The sequence below is a fragment of the Triturus cristatus genome, chromosome 4_1 (assembly GCF_964204655.1).
Source record: "Triturus cristatus chromosome 4_1, aTriCri1.1, whole genome shotgun sequence".
Taxonomy (NCBI): domain Eukaryota; kingdom Metazoa; phylum Chordata; class Amphibia; order Caudata; family Salamandridae; genus Triturus; species Triturus cristatus.
This window is the reverse complement of record NC_140585.1, coordinates 298318653-298340051: the sequence shown is the minus strand read 5'-3', so window position 1 is coordinate 298340051 and position 21399 is coordinate 298318653. Positions and strand designations below refer to the sequence as shown.

Sequence of the window (21399 nt, the reverse complement as noted above, 5' to 3'; positions counted from 1 at the left end):
TTGGCAAAAACTTTCTAATGCTGTCACTTTGCTCTGTTCAACGAAATCCTTGCTGTGTTTCAATATGAAGTGTTAAGTCCACAAACACATCACAATTAGTTGGGAGATTCAACACCAGAGTCAAGCATCTTATAGTTACTTTCACACCCATTATAAAACACTGTTGTTACTGTTTCATTTGTCCCTGAAGCTTCAGCTCAGAACTGTTGGAGGTGACTTGTATAATTAATTACCTCTTTGTTCCATTGCCTTATTGTCAGTAGGGCTAAATGAGCGGATTGATTAGTCTGGTGTTAAGCCATTTAGTGAAACTGTCCAAAAAGGTTTATAAATTGGCAGTTTGGGACTAATTCCTTTAATCAGGGCATGGCCTAGATAAGTTCTTCTTAAACTGATGAGGAAAAATGAACACCACTTTTGCAGTATGAATAGGAAATGCTTGTGGGCTGTTCAAGAAATCTAAGCGGCATTGAGCCATAAAAAAATGAAACTGCTGTGACTCTCCAGCATACTTTTCAGGGGCAGCCATTCCCATTGTTATATTAGGAGTAAAGATCTCTATGTTAAATATCTATTTGTTTCATGGGACTTTTTGAAACTATAGATGTGTTGGATGATCTAATTCCTGGATTTTCTCTAATTTTACTGAATTAAGTTGCCTTGGTTAGACAAAAAGTTGACTCCTGTCAAGCAGCCTCAAGATCTTAGGTTGCTTATTTATGGCCTGAGCTATTACTTGGCGGGAACTAACATCTGTGTCAATTGAAGAAAATTGGCCTTCACAAATTATCATGAACTGATGAGATCAATGGAAAGATTTCAGTGCTGTATTCAGATTTTTTAAAAAACACAAACCAGAGGAAAATGGGGGAGAAGGGTAAGGGGATTAACTAGATCTAGATGACTTTTGGATTGTCCGATATTCCACACCCTCTTGGGAAGAAACTTCAATCTTTACCTTCACATTCTCACAGCTTCTTTACACTATGCAGAAAGACAATTACCTTTCTTTCTTAACTTTTGACAGGTCATGATAGTAGGGCCTGCTTGTCCACAAATTAAATAGGAAAACGTGTTATCCTTCACACAAAACAGTATGTCATGGCCATCTGGTGATATGAATTAAACCCCCATGTACATAAAACTCGTTTTACATTAGCTAAGCAGCCTGAACTCGGGACCACTATAAATTGTAGAGTCAGCATGAGATGCTGTGTTTTCACTGACTGCAGTAACTTTGTTTTACGGTTTATGTTGTGAAACTTATTTGCTTATATATTTTTTAAATTGTTCTTCATCATGGGAGACTCTTTAGCCCCAAACATTAGAATAACCCCATGAGAGTGCAGGATCCTAGAACATATATTGAACATATATTGAAAGAATTCAAAACGGAACACATCCATAGAGGTGGCAGCATTTCCAGTCAGAATAGTCCCTTATACTAAATCAGTCATGTACATTAGACTGACATTACGAAAATGCCAAACAAATGACCAATAAAAGAAAGTAAGGAATAGTGATCCCTGTACAGGGTGTAATAAGAGCTAAAAACTAACTTTATTCCTTTAGGAATTCTAGGACTTTCACCTACCCCATCATGCATAAGAGGGTGTGTAATGCAGTTTATTTTGATGATTTAATTGAGGAAATATTTGGTAACATCCCAACAATGACATATGGCTCTGATATGCAGGGATGACTGGCATTTCTATGAATTCAGAGAAAATACCCAAGGTGGAGAACTAGGTTTACAAGTAACTTTTGGAAGTCATAAACGGTAAAATTGAGTAACTTTACTCAAATATCAATGGAGAATAAGAATCACAGACAGACAGAGAGATACCCTAACTAAAAAGATTTCACAGGGAAGCTTGATCCACCATCCGCTCAGGAATCAAAATCACTGCAAAGGTGTTTAACAAATGTTTGAAACAAACTGTTAATTGACAAATATCCACATGGCCTCCTTGATTCTTATCTAGATAAAGCAGTCTTCTTAACATCTAATGATCCTGTTCGTCAATCACCATTATCTTTGAGATGATAGCCATTAAGAAAGGGAGTTTCCAAGAAACATTTCGCCAATCCACTATTATGCATTGACGAAATTTAGAATGAAGCTCTCTTGAAGGTTGGTTGAGGGGAAGGGGGAGGGAGCTTTTTACACCTTTAAAGACTGTCATCACAACAACTGTGAAAAAAGATGCCCAGGAAGGATACTGCAAGCAAGAGGTGATAACAGTCAAATCTGCCTTAATAGAGGAAAACTGCAAAACCGATTTATCCAGGTAAAGAATATAATAATAATAATAATAATAATAACCCAGTATTTGTAAAGCGGGAACTAATCACCCCTAGGGGTCTCAATGCGCTGGGGGCCGTCGGGAGATTATGCGAGCTATTGCTGCCGCCGATGCCGGGGATCGAAGCGAGAACCACGTGCTCCGGAGTCTGCCGCCCTGGCCGCTGCGCCACACCTCTCACAAAAGGTAGTACAGATTCTTCCTGCACGTTCTCGCATCTGCCTTCTTCTTCTACAGTTAAATGAGGTCACATCTTGGTGCTGCATGCTCAAACTAATACCCATCAAATGCCTCCAAAACATGCTGCCTTCTTTACCACGTCTGCTCTTAAACGTAGTGCTTTCTCTTCAAGTACGCTTAACAAGAATACAGGGTTTAAAATGTGTCTGAAATATAACCAACACATATGTCATGTTACATTGCGTTTTTTTTTTATTTTGTTGGGTATTTTAGGGAATTAAATAAGAAATACTGACATCATGAAGTAAATCTGAGTGTTAAGCACTAAGCATGATGGAAAATTAGGTCCTTATTTGGCCAAACATGGAGGGCCTACCTGAAGTGTTTGAACGATATCCCGGCCTGCTATACTGATTTCCGTCTGTCTGCAGGTCTCCATCCATCACACCATCTGGGAAGGGTGGGCTTCCATCTTTCAACTCAGAATCTAGAAACTTCAATTCACGAGTGAACTCATCACCGCAACTCCTGCACTGCAAAAAGGACAGCAGAACCAACTCTGTACTCATGTTCGATTCCATCTTGAGTTTCTCCTTCAAATCTCAACCTATGACCAAGCAAAACAGAGAAGAGTGTTTATAGCACTGACAGCACAATATGCAGTGTTCATTTCTATATTTACATCAATTACGCATTTAAATTTCTTAACCGCTAAATCTTTTCACCTTTTAAACACCCTTAATCATTTTCTTCTTTTGATATCCGTTGTGCCTTCTCTGTTTTTCTTTATCATCTGCAGCATGATCGCTTTTTAGACAAATATTGCAGGACTGAATTTTGCTGGTGCAATTGCCATGTGTGTATGCAGTATTTGGGGGAGTTCATGAAGAATTCAGGCTTCCCAGTTTCTCTATGGACACGGGAGGTGATTTGCCATTTAGTACAGGACTTGAGACAGCATTCTACACTGCCCCACTAGCCCCTCTACCCCCTCATTTATTTATTTAAGAGGTTTTATATAGCGCTAGCCAGACCCGAAGGTATCGGAGCGCTTCACAGCATATAGAAGAAAAATCACACAAAAGAGACAAAAGTATACAAAAGCATCCAAAAGTTCCCTCATAAATCTTTACATCCCAAATGTCAGGTCCTCTTTGAGCAGGAATGCAAGCAACCTCAAATCAGTTTCGAATTATGTGGGCTTCTTCAATAGAGTGCAGCTTGAGTCCTATGGCACAACTATGCTGGGCATACCAGTCACACTTAGGGTGTTGCACTGAGGAAGAAATAAATGAGATGGGTGGATTGACTGAATTAATCTCAGACGTAGTGCGAGTGAGTGCGAGCGCGGTGTTGGAGGACGCCGCTCCGCCCCTCGCTGTTTCATTGGTGTTTCATCGGCTTCACTGGCCCTACCAGCGCTTCATTATTTTATTGCTTTGCCCTTCCAAGCCGAGACGAGCCACTCAAGAACCGGCTGAGCTACTCCGGGTGACCCCCACAGCTCCCGTGGCTCCTGCAACCCCACGACCCCTGTTGCTTGCCAGCTCTTGAAACCTGCCAGAGCGCTGTGCACTGTGCTCTGAGACCGGCGTGCGAGGTCGGCGCTTGCTCCAGCAGAGCTCCAGGGGCGCTGAAGGAGCGGAAGGAGAGCTGGGGTACTGACAGAGAACAGGCCCCACTAGCCCTACCAGCACTCCACTGATTTTCTGGTGAACGGTCAGGGCAGGACCATGCTGCTGCAGCGGCAGTGGTGGTGGTGGTGGTGGCGGCGGCGGTAACAGTCTACGCAGAGGCGCCAGCTCCAAGGAGTGTCGGGGGGACCTGCCCGGTTTGAGACACTGCACTGCATTAACTGGAGGTAGGAGCAGAGAAGGAGTAGAGAAGGGCGGACAAGTGAGAGCGCGGCTGCCTTTAGCAGCGGCTGCAGAGTGTAGAGCCCAGGGAGCCCGCCGAGGCGGCCCAACTAGGTTGGGCGCGGCTTGCGGTGCTCCTAGAGTCCCCTGCTCTCGGGTTGCCCTCCGCTCTAGCCCGAGCCCCAGCCCCCGGTCTTTTTTGTTATCCTCCGGCTCCGGCCATCTATTATCAACCGTCCATGCCATTTCTCAGCAAACTTAGGTCGGGGAATTGACTGAGATCCTCAATAAGCAACCCTCTCTGATCCGGTGGAGGGACGTGGACGGATTTGGCCAGTAGGGGTGTCGTGGAAACTAACCCAAGGGGCTGAAGAAGGCTTGCAGGGGTTCATTCAGCACGACACTCCCGGTCATTGTGAAAAAGAAACAGCAGGGACAGACTACTTCCCTGAGAGTGAGACAGCACCTAGACAAGCTGTCAGACACGGCTTGCTAGTTTTGATACAGCGAACGATCTCCCCAACGTTCAACATTCCAAGATTGCTCTATTTGTCACTCATCAAAACATACAAGTCAACTTCTGCATTGTCAAATGGCATACAAAAAATTAAGATCAAGAACTATCTTTATGAAAAGAATGGGAACAGAACAAGCAACTAGGAGGAGTGCGGGGAAGATGGTTCATCAAGGAAAATCTCTAACGACCCCCGGAATAACAAAATACTTTATAAAACTAGGTACAGACGATCAGGGGCAAACGCAAACAGATCAATAAAAAGATCATCAAAATAAGATGTATAATCAAGACGAAAAGATAGGAGCACAAAACAACGCTCAAACTCAAAATCAAAATAAAACAACCCCAGAGGCATCTGAATAAAGTACCCTGATAATCCTGGATGAACCAAACACTAACCTCACAATTTCGGAATCAGTAATACCGGAATCACTTCAAATACAGCAAACTCAAGATTACAATGTCACCTGCCCAGATATCAACATTACGGATCTGATCTTTCACAAGGCGGCCCAAAAGGAGTCACAGATTATCCAGAACAGCACGCCACAAAAACCATACGACCTAGACGAATCTGTTAATATATGACCAGACTTTTCATTCTTAAAGGTTACAGGACTCTCTAACGAATACACTCTGGTATCCAAATCTTTGTTCACTCTACAAAACATTTTGGAATCCGTCCTTATACATCTTGGGAACATATTGGAAAACTCCGATCAGATGCTCGATACCCAATTAGGAATGTTAAAATATCTGGTGGAGAAAAAAGGAAAAAAGACCAATTAAAACCAACATCATCAGCAGAAGTCTGTGAAAAACAATGTGGAAACTCTCCTCAAACCCAAAGGTGAAATTACAACAAAAGAGCTTTCTCCTTTGAGGAAAGAAATTGCAACTCAAACTGGTCGGAGTCCACCAAAAGAAAAAAAGGGTACAGCAGACCTTAGTCAGATTTATTCCCTTAGAAAACTGTTCAAGGAGAATAACATGCCGGACATTCATCAATCACCCGCCGCATATTACCCAATCTTGACCAAAACAAAAATTAAATCACAATCAAATTCGAGTATCTTAACAGTACCTAATCAAATAGTAATAGATACCACTTGATTATCAACCTCTGTCTCACCAGGCCCAGAAACTCCTAATAACGAAAGGAAACAAAAAAAGATCAAACAGAAAAGGACAACGAGAAGGGCGATAAGAGCGATAAGAAGGATCATGGAAAAGAAAGTCCGGAAAACAATGTTCCAAAATATATCCCCTTCTCCGACTCGACCATTAGAAAAAGGGGAAAGATCAGAAATGGTGCCGCACCTGAAGGTAAAAGGGCAGAAATCTCCAGCTAAAGTACAAAGGGTTAACTCTAACCAACTTAACCTAAGGGCGACAAGTTTCTTAGCAGTAGATCTTGGAACAAAGACTCCGGCACTAAAGGATATCCCACAAAGAACCTACTCCATCAGGAAGACGCACACACAAACTGAGAAGATCATGACATGCCATCTGGAAATTACAGATTTATTCCCATCGGGCGATATTCCGCTTAACCGTGAACGAATCGTTAATTTGCTACAAAAGATACAGCCGTTACTTTCTTTAGCTAGAAACAAAATAAAACTAGTAACTTTCCCTGATATATCCAAAACCACGACAGCAATTGTAGAATTCTGGTCTCCAGTAATCCCAGGAATAATACTAAAGGAAAGGGAGACCCTCCACAAATACGGCTAGAATTTAACGCCAGTGCAAGATTGCGAATTCCAAAAGTCGTAAACATCAGAAGAAACGCTTAAAACGATAACTCAGCAATCGATTCAAAAGCTCAATGCCCCGAATAATTCTCCAAATCTCTTGAGGGAAAACATTTGTTTCCATAAAGAATGGAGAAAGGAGAAGCAGGAGTAAAAATACTCCAAAGAGGGAAATAAAAACAAGGGATTACTCATGGGCTTGGATTGCAGAGAATCTGAGCAGCAAGGAAAATAAACCCCCTATTTAACACAGGATTGACCATCTCTTCCTGGAATATTGCTGGAAGAACACAGGAAAAATTTGCTGTAATAACAAAATACCGACCATGAATTGTGGTCTTACAAGAAACCTGGTCAATAACACATTTTGACCTAGATGACTACTACGTATACGATATCCTCGCAGAGCAGGTCAACCGGGGTCACGCGAAAGGTGGGATAGCAATTCTTCTCAACGAACATTACAAGTGGGCCCAAGAAATTATCCCAATTGATTCAAAGAGCCTCCAATGTATTAAGATCAAATTTGGGATTGACCCACTAGAAACCCCAAAAGATCTCCTTATCTTCAATGTCTATATCCCCCCCTGAGCAAAAATGGATGCACTTGCAATAAAAATACTCGAGAATATCGAAAAGGTAGTAGATGGACAAGACTATCCTTCACTCTTCATAACAGGCGATTTCAACGGAAAAATATCAAACGATGTACTTGAAAAGTGGGCAAACTTTGATAAAGAAGAAGCCCTGGCAATTTCCACTCCTCTATTTTCAAAAGAAAACAAAGCTGATAAAAGAGGGAAAATCCTATTAGGCTCATTCTCGATGTTAAACAGAGTAATATTAAATGGCAATGTAGAAGGAGATATTCCAGCATCATTCACAAGACAAGGGAATTGCAGCCCCTCAATCCTGGACTACATGATCTGTAGCTCGGATTTGTTTGGTACTGTTTCACATCTCAAGGTTAATTTTGCACGTGGACGTGATCACGCAATCCTGCAAGTAGCTACTGAGTGGAAAACACAATTTACATCACCAGCTCGTATTATGTACTCTCACAGTACAATTATGGTGAACCAGGCCCAAGGACTGATGCAGTAGAATTCATGAACACTCAATAAAATCATTAACGAAAATGACACGGTACAACCTTTACAGATAATCCACTATACAAATCCGACAAAAAACTTCGAAGTAGTCGTAAAAAATCTGGTACAAAAACTGCAGGAAAATCTAAAAAAAGGGGCCCAAGAATGAACCAAAACAAAAGACAGAACCCAGACACTAACACAAAGCAATGAAATAAACTGATAAGGTCGCAGTTTCTTGAATACTCTGCATCAAAACAACTAGAAATCAACAAATTGAAAAACCAGCGCAGGAGAGAAAAAGCAAAAAACCAGGAAAAAAAACGGGATAAAAACTGGGTTGACATCCAGATAGCAGCAAAACAGAATAACCAATGTGCTTATTGGAATATAATCGCCAAAGAAATAGACACAAAAAAATCATTACAAGCTATCCCAGTACCCCCGGCAGAATGGGAAACATATCTAGCCAACTTATACAAATTAAATACCACCTCAGAAAGGTCTAATAACCTCGCAAGCACTCCGAGTATATACTGTGGACTTCTGAGCACCAAGTCCCTTTTTAATCGAGCTATATATAAAAAGGGCAAAAACGTCAGGAGCAACGGGACCGGATCAAATTTCGATTAAGGTCCTCCAAAGTGATCCCAAATGGAACAAGTTCTTATCTCCCCTCTTTCACCACATTTCTGGAACGGGGGAAATTCCTAAATCTTGGAAGGGGGGCATTGTAATCCCACTACATAAGAAAGGCTTAAGGCTGCTTCCTGGTAATTACAGGTAAATAGCACTCCTGGACGCAATAGGAAAGATCTTCGCAGCAGTAGTACTAGACCATCTTAAAGACTGGACTTTTTCATCCGGTTTAATTCCTTTATACCAAGCCGGGTTCAGACCAAAGCACTCGGTCACTGATAACATTGCAGTGTTACAAACCATACTAGACAAATACGTGTCCTCAAAATCTCATGTCGTGTACGCTGCTTTTGTCGACTTTACTACGGCATTCGACAGGGTAGACAGAGGAATGCTTTGGAGAAAGCTCAGTAAAATGGACATCCCGGATCACTTACTCCATGTGATAACATTGTTACATTCCGGGACTTGGTGTCAAGTCCAAATGGGGAGAGAGAAGGGTCTCAAAAGCCCAATACCGACCCCAAATGGCCTTAGACAAGGATGCCTTCTCGCTCCCTTATTGTTTTCCCTATATCTCAGCGATCTTTCTGAATGTTTTAAACTGATCTGCAATTTTCCACCCAAAATTGCTCTTTACAAACTTCACACCATGATGTCTGCAGACAACGTAATTATTTTAGACCTAACACCATTCGGCCTGCAACGGAGTCTGCATGCCCTCCATAAATACACGGAAGAAAACTTCTTAATACCGAATATCACAAAAACAAAAATAGTTCCATTTTCGGGAAGGAAACGGAGTGTCAAATTCAACTGGACTCCAGGGGGAAACCCGTTGGAAGTGGCAAACGAGTATACCTACCTAGGGAGAATCTTTTCAAAATCCCTACAAAACGTGCTTCAGGATCTAAACCGGAAAGTCGACGTCCACGTGGGGGCACTCTCACGTTTATATGCCTCGACCAGTCAAAGGCATTTTTCTTCGCTTCTTCAGGTCTACAGTGCCAAGATTCCGCCGGTACTGTCATATGCTCTCGAATACATCCCATCAAGTCAATGGAAACATCTAGATCTTAAAGAAGGGAAGATCCTACGGAAACTCACAAAGATGTCTCAAGCAGTCCCGGTACAAGCTCTCCGCCTCGAACATTCACTTATCAGTTCTTATGCCAGAGGAATTAGTAATGTTATGAATGAATGAATGAATGAAAAACGATTTATATCGTGCAAACTAAGCCCGAAGGCATCAAGGCGCCTAACAGTATAATCAAAACACAGAGGCCAGCTCAGGGATATGCCATAACAAATAGCCAGATCTTTAATGCTTTCCTAAACAGGGGTGCCGACGGTTGAGCTCTAATTTCCAAGGGGAGAGCATTTCAAAGCTTAGGCGCCAAATAAGAAAAAGACCTTCCTCCCCACCTGGCTCTCCTGCAACGAGGTACCAATAACAATTTCTTTTCTAAGGACCGAAGGTTTCTAGCGGGGACATAGGGAACTAAGAGATCCTTGATCCCTCCGGCTCCTTGTCTTGATGTGACCCCATATGTTAAACTAAGGATCTTAAAAGTGATCCTGGCAGAGATAGGGAGCCAATGAAGGCTCTTCCTAACAACAGTAGCTGAGGAGAGCCTCGGGGCGTCCGTCACAAATTTGGCAGCCACATTCTGAACAGTTTGCAATCGCTGCACCAAACCCTTGTCTAGACCAGAGTAAAGAGCATTGGAATAGTCAAGACGTGAGATCACAATGGCTATCACAATTTGTTTGCGCGCAGGAGGGACAACATAGTGTTTTATTTTTCTTAGGATTTTGATAATGCCCCAACAGGTCGACACCGTACTGTTTATCTGTAGATTCATGGAGAGAGAGAGATCAATCAGGACACCCAGATTGCGAGCTGAGTGGGTAGGAGTAGGACACGGTCCCAAAGAGGGGGGCCACCACTCAGCTGACCATGGGTCGCTCCCACCACCGAAGACAAGAACCTCCGTTTTTTCACCATTCAGCTTCAAGGAATTATGAATCATCCATTCAGAAACTGCCTCCATGCAGTTTCTGAAGCTGAGAGCAGAGGAATCGTCCGGGTGTGAGAGGGACACCATGATCTGGGTATCGTCTACATAGGAGACAACCTCCATCCCATAAGATCTTATTAGCTTGGCAAGAGGGGCCACATAGATATTAAAGAGGGTCGAACTGAGGGCCGAACCCTGTGGGACCCCACATTGGACAGGCAGGGACGGAGATAGGAATTCGCCCAGTTTAACCCTGTTCTCTTTGGTCCAGAAAAGGCCAAAAGACTCAGGGCCGATCCATCCACCCCAATCTCCCTCAGACGAGCTGTCAAAGTCACAGGGGATAGGGTGTCGAAGGCTGCTGTTAGGTCTAATAAGACCAGAAGAGTAGTATGGCCTTGATCCACCTCCGTGCGGATATTATTTAGCACAACTGTAAGGGCGGACTCTGTACTATGAGACCTCCGAAAACCATGTTGGGCCGGATCGAGTAGCCCATGCGCATCTACAAAGGCCATCAGATGTTCATTAAGATGGGTCTCGAGCATTTTGGCAGGTGCTGGAAGCAACGAGATGGGTCGGAAGTTCTTTAGAATGTCAGGATCAAGGGAGGGCTTTTTTAAAAGAGGCTTGACCACCGCCCTCTTCCACGCGGCCAGGTACACACCCTCATATATTGCCCTATTCATAATGTCAAGAAGGGGGGGCAATAAGGCTTCCCTGCAATCTTTAAAAACCTTAAGAGGGCAAGGGTCCAGAGGCGAGCCCGACCTGGTTTTGCTAAGCAACATATCCAGTTGAATTAGGGCAAGTGGGGGAAAGCTGGACAGACTAGCCTTACCAGTCCCATTTTCACTTCCAACACCAGGAATAACCGGAATGAAGGGGGGGGGGGGGCAGAGAGGCCCTTTGTGATTCCAGGGCGGAATGAATATCAGCAATTTTAGAGTGAAAGAACTGCGCAATCCTATCGCAGAGATCTTGAGAACTGACAGTAGGATTGGGGATTTGCAAAGAACATAGAGAGTCGACAATTCGAAATAGGTCTCTAGGGGACGAGAGAGAAGTGGTTAGCTTGGCAAAGTAATCCTGCTTTTGTTCAAATGGGCATATAACCTCCTCCATGAGGAACAAGGAACGCTACGATCCTTACTTAAAACAGAGACATTCGAACAAGGATCACCGAAATACGTATTCTGTAAGAATGTCTCAATTGCTTTTAAATTATCTAATGCTAATATCAATTTGTTACAATCTTGGACTCCTGCTCAGCTGAAGCTCTTTTTAAAACATTTCACTCCAAGACTAAGTTTTGATCTCGATCTTCAGCATTGCGCCAAACTGTCACTATATGAAAAATACGCTGAAACTATGGTTTATGGGAAAACGCAACAGTATATTTATTTTAATCTAAAGCACGGCGTCAGGAGATCGATTGCATCACTCCGATTCGGGACACTTCCTCTCAAATCTTTTACCTACAAGTGGCTATCAAAAGAAAAATCTAGCAGTCTCTGTAACTTATGTAATGGAGGGGAGCAAGACTTGGAACATATGTTGTTTACTTGCCCAAATGTGACAGTCGTTAAAGCAAGAAAAAGGTTTCTACAACCAATTTGTATAAAATGCAGAATTTATTCAATTCAGGACTTGATTTCTCGCTTTGTAAGGCTCCGCCAAACGAATTTGTATGTTACAATCTATTCAAATTGTTAACATCTTTTTTATCTTTGTATTAGAACGTAAATTTGCATTATCTTATTGTCTAAATTTTATATATCATGTATTAAATATTTGTTGTTCTCAGTTGAGAACTAAATCAAATAGACTTGAAACTTGAATTAATCTCAGCCACTGGTAATTACTCTAAGAAGCAATCCATTCCACTGTTTTTTTTACCCACTATGCCACCTCAAACAGGAACAAATCAGTCTTAGTCCTGCTCCAATAGGAATATTACCAACTGGCTGAGGTTGCTTGTGTTTTCCACTTACAGTGGCCCTGATCTTACAATTCAGGCTTGACTGCTGCTATTGGAGAAGGACCAGGACTGATTTGTATGTGGCTGGATCCATGTGAGGTGGGAAACCCTGTGCTGCTGATGTGATCATGTGCTATTTACTGCAGTGTACACTGAAGTAGGGCAGGAAGATGTGCCAGTCGAAGTCACTCCACCTCTGGTGCTTTGTAACTCCCAGAGCTCTAAGTGTGGAGGCGTGCCATCAGTAAATGGCGTCTATTAAATGGTGGAAACAATGAAACACAATGCTGCAATCAAACAGCACACGCCATCCCTGATCATAAATAAGCAATCAATGCCAAAACCACCATTAATGTTTATGACTAAGTTATCTGATGAAGCATGCTTCTCGATCTAAAGCAGGGTAACACTATGAATATTTAGGAGACATTTAGAAAGATTTCAGAAATCATCAGTCCAAAGTTGTCAAGTTAACTATTGTAATGGGAAAGTAGTAAGTGTGCGTGAACCTGTTGTGTAGAAACAGGGAATGCTGTCTATCATATCTACTTTTTAAAAGACTGTTAGGGGCTGGGCTCCCCAACAGTGCACAGCAAAGCAATTTCCATAGGGAGGTATGTGTGCAGCGCCTGCCTGCCAGATCCTACAAGCAGGCAGGCGCCACATTCAAGCTCCCTTGCTGGTGGAGTTTCTTTAGAGAGCCCTATCAAGAGCTGGACACTATAATTAGCAATGTAATTACCATGAAGTTAATTATAATCCCAACAGTACAGGAGGACAAAACTTCCTTCTGGGTCTTGTGGATTAGTGGATTAATGCATCCACTGTAGGAGCCTGTGTTCGAACTTAGGGTCACAGGTTCAAATCCAAGAGGGTCCACTCAGCCTTTCATCCTACTGAGGTCGATAAAATGAGTACCATTGAGTTGGGTAACAATAAACATCTGATATTCAGCACCAAGATACCGTTAGGTGAACGTGCGCTTCACAAATACATGTTATGATACTTGTATGCGCAATACAAAACGAGGAATTTTTGTTTCACAGTGCATTTTATATGCACGTCTCCCTTTTTCTGGTCCAGGGGAGGCAGATGTGGAAATGGCGAAATTGCCCTCCGTTACAAACCTGCTGGATGGGCAAAATGAAAATGAGTTACTTGCCTGTAACTATGGTTCCCCAGTATTGGTATCTTTCATAGATTCACATGCTTGACTCATCTCCGTCGTCGTAGTGGGAGTCCCACGGTATCCCTATAAAAGCAGAAGATAATACTATTATAGGCTACATTGCAATGAACAGTCACTGCAATAGCCTATCTACTTTCTTTTGTCAAAAAAGGAACTACACTTAAGTAATAGCCAAACTTTAAGTAATAGCCAACCAGGCGACAGCACCCTCTAGAGAACTCCTAAGAGAGGCTGAGTTCCTCAGATTTTTAAGCACAAGTGTGAAACTATATACTTTGAGGAAATGAGGGAAGCCTCTCCGGGAAGGAGGGTGGGTCGCATATGAATCTATGAAAGATACTTATACTGGAGAACAGTAGATACCGGTAAGTAACTCATTTTCTTCTCCAGTATTGGATCTTTCATAGATTCACATGCTTGAATCAGAGTAGCTAGCAGTTGCACAGAGAAAATATGCATAGAAACAACTATATATCCCTAGAGGATGGAGGGTAACAATGTACATGCATATACTGCGAAAGCAAAACAGCATGATATAACTTTATAATGGTAAAAACACATAAATGAAGAAGGAAAAAATACCTCTAAGAGTAGAGGCTTACCTTATTGAAACAGATGAAGTAACACCGCCGGTCCTACAGCTGCCTCACTGTAAGTTGCCAGATCCAGACAATAATGCAGCGTGACAGTATGTGTACTCTTTCATGTTGCGGCATGGCAAATCTTGTCCAATGGGACGCCAGCAAAAAGAGCAGCAGAAGAGGATACTGCCCTTGTAGAATGTGCTTTGGCCTTGATCGTGAGTGGTTTACTAGCCTTAGTATGACATAGCTGAATAGTTGTAGCAATCTATCTTGCAACAGTCCTCTTTGTGACTGCAGTGCCCAGTCTTTAAGGCCCATATGAGACCAGCAATTGGTCCGTTCTGCGTAGCGGTTTAGTTCTTTGCAAACAAAACTGAAGACACCGTTTTGATGAGTAAAGCAATTCTCTGCTGGCAAGGATGGATTTGGAAAAAAATGTACAGAGAACATTAGGTTCATTAAGGTGAAACTGAGTTGGAACCTTCTGGATGAATTTAGGATTTGTTTTCAGTAAAACCTAGTCCTCTGTAAATCGTAGATAGGGTTCTCTTATAGAGAAAGCTTGGTTTTCACCTGCTCTCCTTGCGGAGGTAAGTGCCAGAAGCAATGCCACTATCCAAGTGAGAAACTTGAGCTCAATTTTGGCTCAAACTGTGGTTTCATTAGTTGAGATAGAACCACATTGAGACGCCATTCTGGCGAAGGAGGCCGAATGGAAGGAAAAGTTTTGAATAATCCTTTCATGAATTACTTGATAAGAGAGAAGCAAAGGGAAAAAGCATCGGAAGTGCGTGTGTATCGGGAGATGGCTGCGAGGTGGACCCTCACTGATGCGTACGTCAGTTCTGACTTTGCCAAAGAGAGTAGATAAGGCAAAACTTATTCCGTAGATGAGAGAACAGGCACCAAGAACTAGAACGCTTTCATTTTAATCTGTATGTTGTATTGGTGGACTCAGCTCTAGCCCTAGACAAAACATCCCTACAGTCCTGGGGGATGTCTAAATCTTTGAATTCATTGAATTCAGGTGCTAAGCATGCAACTGAAGAGAAGCTGGATGCGGGTGCAGGATTTGTCCTTTTCTCATGGGTAGTAGAGTCGTTATCACTGGGAAGCGATAAGGCTTGGACTCCGAGAGTAGGAGTAGCTCCTTGAACCAATGCTGGCGGGGCCAAAGTGGTGCAATGAGGGTCAGTCTCTTTTCATCTTCATTAGAACCCTGGAGATGAGAGGGCATGGGGGGAAAAGCGTAAGCAAAGATTCCTGACCATCTTATCGAAAACGCATTCCCCCATGGACCCCGCTGAGGTTCCCTGCTGGCAAAGAACCTGCATTTTTGGTTCTCTTGAGATGCAAATAGGTCTAAGTTGGGTGTTCCCCATTTCCAGAAGATGGAGTTGAGAATCAAATGATCAAGTTCCCACTCGTGACATGTTTGTCCTATTCTGCTTAAGGTGTCTGCTAGGTTGTTTCTCACTCCTGGAAGATATTCCGCCTTGATGATGATGCGGTGCAGTAACACCCACTTCCACATCTTTTGAGCTTTCAAAGATAGAATCAAAGACCTCGTTCCTCCCTGCTTGTTGAGATAGTGCATGCAGTGGTATTGTCTGTACAAATGAGGATGGGTGATGCTCGTATTCTTGGGAGAAACGACTGAAGAGCTAGGAAAATAGCCCTCAATTCCAGGACGTTGATGTGTATCTTGGAGAGAGAGAGAGACTCCATTTGCCACTTACTTGAAGGTCTTGAAGGTGGGCTCCCCAGCCTTCCAATGAAGCATCCATGGTCAGAATGAACTCTGGAAGTGGAGAGAGGAAGTCAGTCCCACAGAAAGATTGCAGGCAGACTGCCATCAAAGAAGTGCTTTTCTCATGATCGGAGTGATCTGAATAATGTCCTCGAATGATTCCATCACCTGAAGCCATTGCCTGTCCAACTGCTCCTGGAAAGGTCTCCACCTAAGACGTGCGTGGGGCACCATGAGGATGGCCGAGAACATCATGCAGAGAAAGGATTTGAGGAGATGGAGGGAAGCGAACTATTTTTTGGATAGACTGTGAGCCAACGGTAGTATGGTGTTTTGCCTTTCTGTGGATAAGAATGCCTTGTTTTGGAGGGTATCCAACGTCTCTCTTACTATGTATCCATGTAGAAGGTGTGAGAACGGATTTTTGATTTCAAGCCATAGACAGGGAACAGTTGTACGCAGATGGATAAGGTTTCTGAGGCCCGGTGAAGAGAAGGAGCCTTCACTAGCCAATCGTCGAGATACGGTAAAATCTGCACGTCTCGTAATCGTAGGTGTGCTGCCACGGGAGCGAGACATTTGGCAAATACCCAAGGAGCCGAGCGCCGGCCGAAGGGAAGGACCTTGAACTGATAGTGCGCGCCTGCCACATTTAAACTGAGAAACCTTTGATGTTTGGGATGGACAGGAATATGGAAATACGCGTCCTGTAAATCGAGCTGGACAGAAAATCCGAATGGTTCAAAAGCTGTAATATCTCCTGGAGAATTACCATGCGGAAGTATTTTTTCTGTAGATATTTGTTGAGCTATCTGAGGTCCAGAATGGGACACCATTCTCCTGATTTCTTCTTCACAAGAAAAAAGTGGGAGTAGAAGCCCATTCCCCTTTGAAAGCGTGGTACTCTTTCTATGGCTCCCTTTTGTACCTTGACAAACGCCTCCTTCCTGAGTAACTGAAGATGGGATGGCAGAGAATTTTGTGGTGGATGAGGAGGTGGTACTGTGACAAACTCCAGGGTATGGCCACACTTTATTATATCCAGGACTCATTTTTCTGTGATCATTTTTTGCCATTCACAGAAATAGATTGAGATGCGAGCTCCTCCGGCTGGAATGATAGGGGAGAGTGCAGCAGGCCCCGGGACATCGTCACAGTTTCCTAACAGTATCCCTGGACTGTACAGGATGTTTACATCTGGGTTGCCTGGAGTATGTAGACTGTGGTGCTGCACAATATGTCTGTTGATGTTGGTAGGAAGGGCGAAATGAGTGATAGGTCTGAGGTTGGTATTTCTGGTAACCCCCATGGAATGAATGTTCCGCCACCACAGGCTACATGAAAGGGGGCCTTTCTGTATTGGAGCATGCCCAAAGCTTTAGCAGTTTCAGTGTCTGCCTTAATGGCCTATAACGCATCATCAATGTGCTTACCGAAAAGCACATCTCCATCGAAAGGCATGTCAAGAACTTTACTTTGCATCTCAGGGCGAAAGGTTGTTGCCCTCAACCAACCTTGTCTAAGGACGGCTGATTCAGCGAGTTTACGAAAGGCTAGGAAAGCTACATCTATGGACGCATCGATAATGTTTGAGGCAGATATTTCGCCTTCTTGAAGAATCTTTCTCACCTCTAGTGTCTTGTTTTCTGGAAGGAGGTCCACGTATAGAGCCATATCGGACAACATTTGGCGGTTGCATCTGCCTAATATCACTAGCGCATTGGCCGTGTGCACTGTAGTGCCTGAGGTGCTGGTAAACCTCTTGACAATGTTATCAAGGCGCTTCCATTCTTTATCAGGTGAAGCGGTGATAGGCGCTGAAGGATTCCTTGACAACCGCTGTGCAGCTTGAGTTATTACAGAGTCTGGTTTCGGGTGTCCTACCAGACAAGTTAGCACATCATAAGGACCATTGTATTTTTTGTCTATTCTAGGCAAAACTGCGATCACTGTAGCAGGTGTTCTCATGACTTTGACACGTTCCTCCCAAATATGGTCAACTATAGGGATTCCTCTCACAGTCTTTATTGATCTTTAAAATCATAAACAAAGCAGTCAGACTGCTTGACTGTCATCGGTAACCGAAAGCGAGAAGAACAAGTTACTTACCTTCGGTAACGATATATCTGTAATAAACATTAGTTAGTTCGATTCCTCAACTTAGAATATCCCCAGACGTCAGGCTGGATCCGGAAAGATTTTTCGTCAGCAATACCCTTGCGCGTCGCTAGGCGTCGTCTGCGGCTGCGCGTCCGTCGTCGGCATCGCCGGAATGACATCGTCGGAGTACTTAGACGCCGCCCTCGCGCACTGACGTCAGTTCTTGTACATAGCTTTCCGCGCCAGAAACGCAGAGCCATGCAAGAGACCGACACTGGTGCCAAGAATCTAGGGCCCTGAAAGGGATGACCTTAACCCTAGATATCGGTTCGCAGAACGGGGAGGATGGGTGGGGCGGTGAGGAATCTAACTAACTAATGTTTCTTACAGATATATCGTTACCAAAGGTAAGTAACTTGTTCATCTAACTAAAAACACATTAGTGAGATTCTTCACCTTAGAATAGATACCCCAGCAATACCAACCCCGGTGGTGGGTCTGCGAACCAAGATCACACCAGAAAGTCATGGAGAACAGAATGGCCAAAGAAGCCGTCTCTCCGGACTTGGCTGTCCAGGCAATAATGTTTGGCAAACGTGTGCCGCAAGGCCCACATTGCTACCTGACAAATGTCCTGCAAGGGGACTCCCCGGCCCAGGGCAGTGGTCGCCGCTGTGGCCCGAGTGGAATGGGCCCTCAACCCTACAGGAGGTTCCTTTTTAGCTAAAGAATAACAGGCCTTGATACACAAAACGACCCACCGAGAGATGGTGCGCTTGTACACCGCCCGCCCCTTCTTAGCTCCCACGTAGCCCACAAAGAGTTGGTCGTCCACCCGGAACTGTTTGGTGCAGTTCAGATAGAAGGACAGTGCCCGTTTTGGGTCCAGACGTTGGAGCCTCTCTTCCTCTTTCGAGGGATGCGGAGGCAGAAAGAAGGTGGGCACTGTAACAGACTGGCCGATGTGAAAGGCAGTTACCACCTTAGGGAGAAATGAAGGACGAGCCCTGAGAACAACTTTGTCCGGATGGACAGAAAGGAAAGGAGGCTTAGAAGAGAGAGCCTGGAGCTCACTCACCCTTCTAGCAGAGGTGATGGCAACCAGGAAAGCAGTCTTAAGAGTCAGAAGACGAAGGGGACAATTATGAAGTGGCTCAAAGGGAGCGCACATCAGATAGGTCAATACTAGATTCAAATCTCACTGAGGCATTACGAAAGGGACAGGAGGAAACATGTGAGTAATGCCCTTAAAGAATCGAGAAACAACAGGGGATTTAAAAAGAGAAGGCTGATCAGGAAGTCGTAAGAAAGAAGAAATAGCAGAAAGGTATCCCTTGAGGGTGCCCAGAGCAGAGCCCTGCTGGGCCAGGGAAAGAAGGAAGAGGAGAACCTCAGAAAGAGGGGCGGAAAGGGGATCCACAGCCTTTGCTGTGCACCAAGCCACAAATTTTTTCCACCTGCAGGCGTATACCGATTTCGTGGAGGGACGCCTGGCTGCCAGAATAACATTACTGACTTCAGGAGGCAAGTCAAATGGCATCAACTGCCACCGCTCAATCTTCACGCATGGAGGTGGAGGCTGGACAGGTTGGGGTGGAGGACCGTCCCCTGCTGCTGCGACAAAAGGTCCTCCTGAAGACGCAGTAGAAGCGGGGAATCGATAGATAGACTGAGTAGCTCGGGATACCAGTATCTTCGTGCCCAATCCGGAGCCACAAGGATGACTTGGGCCCAGTCGCGCCTGATCTTCTTCAGCACTCTGGGCAGAAGTGGTATAGGCGGAATGGCGTACAACAGACTGCAGCTCCACTCGCGACAAAAAGCGTCGCCGAGCGAGTGCCGCCTTGGAAATTCCAAAGCGCAGAACAGCTGACATTGCGCGTTCTCTTCGGTGGCGAATAGATCCAACCAAGGCTCTCCCCACTGCCGAAAGAGTCCTTGAGGAACGTCCGAGTTCAGACATCATTCGTGATCCGTCATGCACCGGCGGCTGAGTTCGTCCACCCTGGCGTTCAGAGAGCCCGCCAGGTGTTGAACCACCAGGGTGATGCCCTGATGTTCCAGGCATGTCCAGAGGCGCAGAGCCTCCTGACAAAGGGTCCACAACTCCACCCCGCCCTGTTTGTTGCAATACCACATGGCGGTGGTGCTGTCCGTGAACACCTGCACTACACTTCCCCGGACAGAGGGAAGGAATACTTTCAGTGCAAGCCCGATCGCCTGCAGCTCCAATAGGTTGATATGGAGCTGGGACTCCGCCGGAGACCAGAGGCCTCTGATCTCCGCCTCTCCCATGTGCCCCCCATCCCAGAAATAACGCATCCGTCACTACTGTGGGGAAGGGATCTGTCACTGACCCAATCGCGGTCCGTGAGCCACCACTGCAACTGGCTTGCAGTGCCCTCCGAGATCAAGACACAGTCGGACAGGTTGCCCCGATGCTGGGCCCACTGAAACTTCAGGTCCCACTGCAGAGCCCGCATCCGCCACCGGGCGTGATGTACCAGCAGGATGCAGGAGGCCATCAGACCCAGAAACCGCAGCACCAACCTGACCGAAACCCGGGATAGAGGCCGAAAGATCGGAATCAGAGCCTGAATATCCCGAACCAGCTGTTCGCGAGGATAGACCCGGAACTGCGCCGCATCCAGAACCGCTCCAACGAAGAGGAGCTTCTGGGAGGGACTCAGATGCGAGTTCCGCACATTGATGGAAAACCCCAGCAAATGCAGGAGGTCGGCCGTAGTCTGGAGGTGGGAGACGACTGCCTGGGGCAAGCCCGCCTTCAGCAACCAGTCGTCGAGATAGGGAAGACTGGAACCCCTAATCTGCGCAGGTGAGCTGCAACCACCGCCATCACTTTCGTGAACACCCAAGGGGCACTGGTGAGGCCGAAGAGGAGCACGGTAAACTGAAAGTGCTTGTGGCCTACCATGAACCGCAAGTAACACCGGTGGGCCGGCAGGACGGGGATGTGGAAATAAGCATCATGCAAGTCCAACGCTACCATCCTGTCTCCAGGGTCTAGGGCAGCCAGAACCTGAGCTATGGTGAGCATCTTGAACTTCTCCTTCCGGAGGAAGGCGTTGACGCTCCTGAGGTCCAAGATAGGGCATAGGCCCCCTTTCCCTTTCTTGGGAACCAGAAAGTAGCGGGCATAACAACCCCGACCTACTTCTGGGCCAGGATCGTGCTCGATGGCCCCCTTGGCCAAGAGGGCCGTAACTTCCTCCCGTAAAAGTTTCAAATGATCCCCCGACATGCGGTGGTACTGCGGTGGCATGGCTGGAGGGGTCGCCTCGAAGGGGAGGGAGTACCCCCTTCGGACGATTTGCAGCACCCACCTGTCCGATGTGATGGTACGCCAGTGGAGCAGGTGATTGCGAACTCTGCCTCCCACTGGCGTGGAATGGGCCTGAAAGCTCGGA

General features: G+C 45.1%; 1 protein-coding gene across 2 annotated transcripts in view; it reads right to left on the bottom strand.

The window, feature by feature from the left end:
• BID (BH3 interacting domain death agonist) overlaps positions 1 to 21399 on the bottom strand; it is a 506113-nt gene that overhangs the window by 347244 nt on the left and 137470 nt on the right. For both annotated transcript variants that reach the window (XM_085652162.1, XM_085652163.1), the window contains exon 2: positions 2863 to 3093. In XM_085652162.1, coding sequence (XP_085508288.1) covers positions 2863 to 3067 — 205 coding nt within the window. In that variant the 5' untranslated portion in view covers positions 3068 to 3093. The remainder of the gene's footprint in view (positions 1 to 2862; positions 3094 to 21399) is intronic.